The sequence below is a fragment of the Cornus florida genome, unplaced genomic scaffold, assembly GCF_030987335.1.
Source record: "Cornus florida cultivar Cherokee Brave unplaced genomic scaffold, ASM3098733v1 CherokeeBrave_3.0.0_Hap2_Chr05, whole genome shotgun sequence".
NCBI classification, from domain to species: domain Eukaryota; kingdom Viridiplantae; phylum Streptophyta; class Magnoliopsida; order Cornales; family Cornaceae; genus Cornus; species Cornus florida.
Window position 1 is genome coordinate 111,246,625 of NW_026775575.1, and position 9,527 is coordinate 111,256,151.

Sequence of the window (9,527 nt, forward strand, 5' to 3'; positions counted from 1 at the left end):
AATTCCAGTGAAGTATATGAATTTAAAAGTGATATTTGCATTCCTCAAAATTACTCTCATTGGTTCTGTAAATCAAACCATGTAATGATGCCCTGTATTCTAATTAATAGATATATATATTTTTTTTAAATGTGAGATCCACTATTCACTCCCAGCAAAATGAAAGGGAAAACAAACAAACAAACAAACGCATTCACCCCAAGAACAAAGAAAACAAAAAAGTTTCCATCCACAATTAAAATTAATTTATTAAAAATACAAAAAAAACAAAAAAGTGTTCCATTCACAATTAATATCAATTTGTTATCTGTGTCATCATAACTCAATTTTCCCAGTCCTACATGGTTTAAGCTACAAAGAAGTTTTATGAACCCAAATGCAGAACACTGCTCTTATTTTCCATTTAGATTCTCAACCAGTAGGGCATCCGGTTCAACCTTTTTTCTTTTTTTTTAGTTAAAAGGTAAGCTTCATCCGGTTCAACTTATAGATTAGTCAACTGCAAATCACTCTAAACATATAAATAAACTGTCAAATATTAATATGCATGTATACAACTTAATGAAAACAATGAAAATTAAATGTCTGGCAAATTATTAACATTGCAGATACCAGCAAAGCCTTCGAAGGTGTATTCCTTTATTAAATAAAACTGAACACCACATTAGAAAAGTTAAGAGAATTCAACAGGGGACAACAGTGAAAGATCAAGTGGAAAGGGTATTGAATTGAGAATTTGGAGAATGGTGAACCTGTCCCACCATAGCACGTTAGCACCTCACTCTACCAAGCTCTTGGCCTAGCAGATGAGAAATGGTCTTACAGATACTTTCTTGCAAGGGCTCGAACTTTTGTATCAAAATGCGATGAAGTAATGCGGGAACCAGGTAAGTATAGAGGATTCAGAAGAATCTGCCAATTTATCAACAGTTTGATCAGTGAATATATCAGTATATAAACCATCTCAAACAAAAGGAACACTCATGCAGCACGCGCATGCACACAGGAGCTGACTAAATGGTAGAAACAAAAAATTACCTTTATATATAGCTCGTGGACCTCTTGAAAGAAACTTTTAATTCCATCGTCATTACGAGTGTCATGAAGTAGCATCAACCGCGTATGTACGAAGTTATTGATTAAGGAAGATAAAGTAATAAATCTCGTGAACAAATTTAAGATTAGATGTGATAATTAATCTAGCACTCAATAAAATAAAATAAATCATTGAAAAATAAAATAAAATAATTAATCCTAATTAATAAATCTTTTAAAATTATCGGGGTATTACAGTTTATATGAAATTAATTAAGCAGAATCACAGTACTATATTGAATGCAATTAACGCTGAAACTTTTGAGTGATATTATCCATAATAAAATAAAAATCATCTTAAGGTTTGGCGTCCACCTATCAAACTTGAACCAGTACTAAATTCCACAATTTTTTAACTTCTTTGGTAGATTCAAGAAATTACACCAGACATCTCGAAATAACTAATAGAAAACAAGTCCACTTATAAGTATATAATCATTGATCACCAATTTAATCAGCACCTAAGTATATAGTTATTAGTATATAATCATTGATCACCAATTTAATCAGCACCTTGAGAGTGAAACAAGTAACAAGTTTACCCAGAATATTAATAAGAAAGGAAATTGAAAACAACTTTTTTGGTTATTCCTTGTGGCCATGAAATCGCAGCAAGAGAGGAAGCAAGTTCAGGTATAGGAGCATAACATTTTTTTTGGTTATTCCTTGAGGGTGAGAGGGAAGTTGTTGAACACACAGAATTGTAGGAATATAGCAGCAGGTCACTATGTGGCAAACCTCATACCAAAAGACATTCTAAAACTCTGCAATGTATTTTTTTAAAAAAAAAACATTATCACAACAAGAGCTATGGAAGAAAATTGGGATTTACACTGATTTAAAAGATGAATTTGGTAAGACAAAAGATATAGAAGGAAAAGTTAAGGTATAATATATTGTTCTCGCAAATAAGTAGATAATTTTAAGCATATAAAAACATAATGCTAGTCTCAAAAATTTCAGATTAAAATGCACTATTCTAGTTAAAATGATTATACTTGGCTTTCCACACGATATAAAATTATGATTGTTTCAACAATTTACAATTATACAGAGTCTTGTTCCCTTTAGATCTGAGTAATCTCAGTTCTCTAATATATCCAAGAGAAATATCTCTAGAAGGTGCCAAAAGGAAGTCTAATCATTGCACAGTAACAACTTTGATTGATATTTCCTTTTAATGTAAGAAAAATACGATGAAGTTTTGTGTGTACAAGTAATCAACTCTTAGTGCAAATATGTATGGCTGATCTGCGTATATGTGTGTGTGCGTGTGTGTGGGTATATGTGTCTAATATATATTTATCCATGTATATCTGATGAATCTAAAGATCAACTCTCATGTTGCATTCTCTTATATGAGCTCTCACCTAATCACCAACACAACCTCGTTCTTAAGCTCATGCGCACTCATGTTCCAAAATCAATTAAATCTCAAACAAACAACCCAAAACAAGTGAAAATTGGTTTGGATGGGATGGACCTCGGTTTACAGAAGAAGCAGTTGCAACTCTAAGCAGAACGATAAAGAGAAAAAATAATCAAATCAAACTCAATCAAAACATACCTCTGCTCTAAAACTACAAATTTACTAATATATGGCAACATAAAACTTCACTTGCATGATTCGCTCCAGTCATGAAATATCTATGACTTGTTAATTATAGATTAATTATAATATATGTATTATGTAGGATATGACCTGCAGTAACATAAACCGATACTGCCAAATCATTGAATCTGTCAATTGCTTTCAAGAACCTGGATAACGATTGGGAAAATTAATGTGTATGACAAAGAAGGCAAAAATGATGACAGAAGAATTCATTACAGCAGAAAATCTATTTGACAATGATGGCTTGCTAATTCATTTATATTTGGGGGGGAGAGAGAGAGAGAGAGAGTCCGCTTATGGAATCTCACATAGCACTTGTTGTCCATGCGAGGTCCTGGACAATATCCAACGCTGCATGTAATACGAATTGGTGTTGATGTGCAGCATCTTCTTTCTGCCATTAACACAAGGTAAGGTGTTACAAACTTCAAATTGTAAAAAAGATTTATAAAAATTTATAAGATGTTTTTTGGTAAGTAGTGAGGCAAGCTCAAATTGTGTTTGGCAAAACAAGGCTGAACAAAGAACTGTGGTTCAATGTACAGTTTGTCAATGTTTGTGCCATAAAAAAAGAAGTTAATTTAGCACCCAAAGTAAACTTTTCTCAAAATTTCCTTGCAATTGAACTTGAAGAAGCAAGGGGCTATCTAGTGCTCCACTTATAAGATGTTGCTAGTATTCTATGATAGATTAGTAAACACTGACCATGAAATAAAAAATGCATGACTATTGGCGTAACTTACAAAAACATTCTAGCGTGTATATGGAAATACCCAATCCCTATAGGATTTCAGTAGGCTTTGAAAATAATGGTATAGCATATTCACCTTCTAGGATTTCCGTAGGCTTGGAAAATAATGTTATAGCATATTCACCCTTCTATGCACTCAGATAGATGAATGCAAATATGACGCTGACTTTTGAATATATATTTGAGAGGAATCTGGAATGTTGATTACCCATGTTCATTGGATGACAAAAATGTAAAAACAAATTAAAGGTTCCATTTCCATGACAGTAAGTCTGCATCGTCGTCGTCATCATCCTTGCCTTGATCTAAAACAAATGTGACTGGCAACATGAATTTTCATCTTTCACTCTTGTATTACAAGCTATACCACCTATTATTTCTAATTTCTTAAGGTTTTGTCTTAATTACTTCATCCCATATCAGTTTGGCCTACATTTGTGTCTCAGAAAAGCCTTTCCAATAAGAAATGCAAGTTAGATAAAAATGAATAAGAAAATAGCTTTTGGTATAAGGGATGTCAATTCGCACATGAAAACCCAATAACTCTGGTCAGCAAGTCAGTCCAAAGCATTTGTTTCCTCACACGTAAATGATCATCTTCTTCCCAATGTTGCCTTAGCAATCCAATGGAACATTAAAGGTTTTATATTAAATTCTGATTTCTGAATCTTTTGAACAGCGTGATTCAGCGGATCAAGTTGAAAACTAGTAAGGCAATACAAGCTTAAGGAAATCTAAAACAAGGTTGCCATATTGATAGGTAAAGCATGCACTTCACTAAAGTAATAATTTTGAATATAATTAGTAGGTTAATTTCAAAATAGAAACAGACTACCGGGAAACACGATCTGGATTATAAGTTAAACAAGTGAAACCCCCGAATCTTAAACACATTTTGCATTTCCAAACAAAAGAATAAAGACAAATTTACATTCACAAGCATAATCAGTGATGAAGAAATCATACTTTAGGCGCAGCACCGACTTCAGCTTCATATATAGGAATGTCATTCCTACTAACAATCATAAAACATGCTGTTCCGGCCATACAAAATACTTGAGACAACAATATTCAAAGAGATATCTGCAACAAAAGATGGGAAAATATTAAAGAATATGAAATCCATAAACTGAATCATATGGAAAATGGAAATCAACCAAGGACAAATCAGTAACAAGAATCAATTGAATTAATAGAACAACCAATAAAATGCAAGAAAAATACATATCTATATCTAATCTAACTTTTCCAAATTCAGATAATCTATTCATCAATGGTAAGTCGCTTTTTGATGCAGCAGACAGGATCGATACATATTCTTTGCAAATCCATAAAATAAAAATAAATAAATACGGTCAAAGTAACAACAACAATATATATATATATATATACATCATGACCGGAAGAAAACTCACCCAATTGTCGAATCAACGCTGAGAGGAGGAGAGAGAGAGCGGGGAGGGGGGAGGGGGAGCTCTTTACTTGGCAGAAGGGGGACAGGAAAAAAGTATTGGGTTGTGTTGAAAAAAGACCCATTATGGCATGGACTTCTAGAGAGAAAGGTTCACTTGACACGAAAGAGGGACACGTAAAAAACGAAGAATTGGGTTTATTAGAAAACAGCCCAATGGACTTGTCTCTTTATTTGTTTGGACCTCGGCCTTTGTGCCTATGTAGGGCATGATTACGCATAGCCCGCATTAGGGCTCCTATGACCTAAGTCACATTGTAAAATTTAAAAGTTGGATCGAGCGGGTTGTATTTTAAAAAATAAATTACAACGACAATATTTAATTAATTTTAATTATAAAATATCAAAATTTTCAAGGGTCATTTTCTCCCTTCGACACATTCTCTCTATCCTCTTTATCTCTCTTTAAACGCTCAAACGAACGGCCTGAGATCGGGGGTTAGGTGAGCTGTGGCATATCGTCAGGTCCGGCTCACCGTTGATGGCGCACAGCTCGAACAAATTCGAAGCTCGGAGTGTGTAGTCCAACGCCTTGCTCGGGCCATCACCGGCGGTGGTTGTATCACGCGCGAGTTTCAGAAGGAACGGGCTGTGATCGGGGTCGAGAGAGGATAACTGTCTTCTTTGGCGACTTCTTCTTGACGAAGCTCCGATCCAGCGATGGTTTGGCCTGTGAAGTCGGTAGCGAAGGCGAGGGAGGTCGCCTTGGGACCGGCGGTGCTATCCAGAGGGAACGGATCTTGTCAGCGCTAGCGGGCTGAGTGGCGGCTGAGTATTGCGGTTATGGTTGCTGGAGCTTCTGCGGTGGCGCGGTCGCCTGAGGCGGTGGTTGTTGGTGGTAATACATAGGCTGTTGGGGTGGTTGTTGTGGGGGTGGGGCTGATTCTGATTCATCATCATCCATTGCGGGTACTGTTGGTATTGATGGTGATTTTGTTGAGGATCCATGGTCGATTGAGCTATTGGAGAGGGATCACGCTTGTTGCGGGATGCATCAGGTGAAATTGGGTTGGATGTGTTGTATACATACACCAACCAAGTTCAGCCGGCTGCGACGATTTGGGGTAGGAGGGAAAAATAGTGTCTTAACAGTTTTGGGGTCTCCATTCAACGTGACTTAAGCGGTTGCAAAAGGAGCACCTAATAGAAAGGAGCTAATAAAAAGGGCTCAATTTTTTTTTTTTTTTTTTCATATTATATCTTTTCTAAAAATTTTATTTCCATCATATTAGCCCATATAAAAGTCCTAAAATTTATATTTCTTTATATTATAACTTTCAAAAATTTTTATTATTAAACTCTGCCAAATAGAAAGACAAAGGCCGTATTTTTTTTTTATTTCCTTATAGTATAATCTTTTTAAAATTTTTATTTGTATCGATTATTAGACTCTAATCAATAGAGATTTAATTGAGGTCAAAAGATTTTAATCTTTATCTTTTCTCTTTTTTCTCTCTCTCAATTCCTCATTCACATTTCTTTTTTTTCCAAAATTTGTAAAACTTTTCATATTTTTATTTTAACTATTATCTTCTTTATTTTTTTTTTTTCTTTCTTATTTGTGACATGTTTTTTTTGTATAACTTTAAAATTAATTATGTGACAAGAAAGATTAATTGAATTGACTATATATATATATATTAGATATTAAAAGATTACTTTTATATTTTTCGCTTAAGATTTCAAATTATATTCCTTGTCTCCATTGAATCTGGTTTGGATTGAGAATTTTTTGTGATTAGTTTGAGAAATTTTTTGTGGTGGTGGTGGTGGTGGTGCTTTGCAGATAGGTGCTTGAGATGAAGGGTTATTTTAGACATTTTAGATTGGATATATTGGTAATTTTATTATTTAAAAGTGCCACTTCACATTTAGGCCATTTTAGCACATGAGTGTCTTTGTCAAAGGGAGCAAATATGAAGGGCTGTCATTGTTAAAAAATATGAAGGGCTGCCATTGCAAATAGGTGCTTGAGATGAAAGGTTATTTTAGGCCATTTTAGATTGGATATATTGGTAATTTTATTATTTAAAAGTGCCACTTCACATTTAGGCCATTTTAGCACATGAGTGTCTTCGTCAAAGGGAGCAAATATGAAGGGCTGTCATTGTTAAAAAATAAGTCAACTTATATATAGTTGTCAATATGACAAATTTCAAGTGCTGTTATTATAATTTATCATATTTTTAAAGAGAATAAGAGATATTATTTAAATTTTCGTAGAAGAAATAATTATTTTAAAAAATTATAAAACAATACACTATTAGGTGCATTTTGATACTTCATCAATAATTCGATAATTGTCAAATTGAATTTGTGGATTGAAAAAAGTAAATTTGTAAATTATGAAAGAATTTGTTCTCGAAGTTTCAATTTTACACGCAAAATGTGAAATTAAAATTTAATTTTTAATTGACAATAATGCTAAAACAATGATAAAATTTAAAAGTAAAGATAATGAATAAAAAAAAAGATAATTTAACTTTTTAAGTTGTAATATTAAAATTATGAAATCAAATATTAAAGTATATCTCTATCCCTTTATTTGTTTTTCTGTCCACTAATCTCTTTGAACATAAATCTAACATTGAAATTAAATCTAACCGCAGAAATTTCTTTTTTTCCCTTGTTAGAAAACATATTATCATTTTTGGAAAAGATGATTACTCGATGGCCGGCCAAATAGGAGATATTGAGGTAGTTTTCTCGATCTATCCCATCCTTACCTTTACAAATGAGAACTCGGCTATTTATAGATATTCTAATTACTCTCTCTAAGACTGCAACATTTTTGAGTGATTTATTGGAAATTTCTCACCTTGTAGATTGGTTGACAAATCACCTATTTATAGGTATTTTTATTTACTATCTATAAGAGTACACTCTACATATTTTATTTTAGAGGTACAATACTCTTCACTATTCTAAAATTTTTTAGATTACATCTATCTACAAATTTTTCAATATTCTAAAATCTTTCAATCCTCCCCGATACTCTACAACCTCCACACAAATATGAAACACTCTGGAAAGCATTCTACTTATGACATGCAACATGTAAACGGCATGATTCGTGAAAATTCTTTCTAAACTCTTATGTGTTGCTTGTGTTTTCATAGTAATATTTGTAGGTGGATGACTATTTACCTAACAAAAATTGAAATGAAAAAGAAAAGAAAAAAAAAAAAACAAAAGTTAATGTAGATGAAAAGAAAAGAAAAAAAAAAAAAAAAATTAATGTGAGACTCCCTTCAGAAACTCGGATGTCATTCTTTGATAGTTAGAAAATTTCCCTCTTACCCATTTTATTACACATGCATGTCTATTGCAAATAAATGTTAACTTGATTAATATGTAGCAACGCCATTAAAAAAAAAAAAAAAAAAAAAAAAAATCGAAAGTGTTTTTTTTTTTTTACTAGCACATTTTTACATTTCAAAACATAAAACTTGAGTAATGAGATATATCTATAAATGGAAACTTGTTTAGAGATTAGAAATTGCATGCTTGATTTATTATTATTATTATTATTTTTAACACCAACAAGCATAACAATCAAGAATAAAGAGAAATACAGTCAAGGAGAAGAGCATCTAACAATCGCTGGGGCCATATGCTCCACTCGACGTCATTATATTTGGCTTCCAGAGCTTTCTTGCTCAACTGGGCCACAAAGCTTTCCTTTCTTGGGTTTGCCATATGCTCCACTCGTCACTAAATTCGGCTTCAAGAGCCTTCTTGCTCAACAGATGAGACACAAAGTTTTCCTTTTTTGGGTTCACCATATGCACTACTCGATGTCCCTAAATTCATCTTTAAGAGCCTTCTTGCTCAATAGATGAGCCACAAAGTTTTCCTTTCAAGGAACCCAAGAAAGGAAAGAACCTAGGCAGACATTAAGGAGAGATAAAACATCATTGAAGATAATCATTAAACCTTCTACAGAAGTCTTCAAGTTCATAACCGATTGATAGTCTCCTTCCACTATCACATTGTTGTACCCCCAATTTTTAAGAAGAAGCAGTGATTCCCAAAACATAAGGCCTTCAGCCATAGTAGGACAACTGACATTCTCAAGAAAAATTGAGAAATCTTGATGGGGTGGCCAAGGTGGTTTATTGCATGCTTGATTGAGTCAATAAAAATTTGATGTTAAATATACAACATGAAATTTCATAATTTAATAACTATGGGTCTTAACACACACACACACAAATAGTTGAGTGAACTAACATGCACCGGGCATATCATGAGGAGCCTGGGCAGTGAGTGCGGGTAACTGGGTATTCACTGTTCATGAATTTTAGTACAAAAGGATGAGATTGTGCTAAATGGTGACACCATTTAATTTAATTTAATTTAAATTATTGGAAATTTGCTGTGCTTATCCGTATCTTATCAGGGCATCTCCAATGGACTCTTCGAATTCAGATTCTCCGAATTTGCCATGTCAGCATTTTCCCATAGTCACGTCAGCATTTCCCATAGCCACATCAGCGTTTTAGAATGAATCTCCAAATTTTAGTTATCGGATATACTTCAATGGTACATTTTCGCTCTCCAAAAATATTAATATTTTAATATTTTTAATAAAT

The 9,527-nt window shown here is 33.3% G+C and overlaps 1 protein-coding gene across 1 annotated transcript; it reads right to left on the reverse strand.

Annotated features, from left to right (window-relative positions):
• Positions 1–491: 491 nt before the first annotated feature.
• LOC132308590 (uncharacterized) lies at positions 492–6,060 on the reverse strand. The gene is made up of 6 exons (XM_059806712.1): positions 4,877–6,060; positions 4,428–4,544; positions 3,019–3,104; positions 2,792–2,856; positions 1,039–1,121; positions 492–912 (listed from the first exon to the last, which is right to left on the reverse strand). Exons 2-6 carry the CDS (start codon positions 4,506–4,508, stop codon positions 820–822), a joined length of 408 nt encoding a protein of 135 aa, XP_059662695.1. The 5' UTR covers positions 4,509–4,544; positions 4,877–6,060; the 3' UTR covers positions 492–819.
• Positions 6,061–9,527: the final 3,467 nt, after the last annotated feature.

Excerpts from the sequence above, each read along its gene's own strand:
- LOC132308590 (XM_059806712.1), bottom strand. The coding sequence starts at position 4,508 with ATGGCCGGAACAGCATGTTTTATGATTGTTAGTAGGAATGACATTCCT. Across the intron at positions 3,105-4,427 it reads AAGTCGGTGCTGCGCCTAAA|AAAGAAGATGCTGCACATCA; the intron begins GTATGATTTCTT and ends TGTTAATGGCAG. Across the intron at positions 1,122-2,791 it reads TTATGTTACTGCAGGTCATA|CGCGGTTGATGCTACTTCAT; the intron begins TCCTACATAATA and ends ACTTCGTACATA.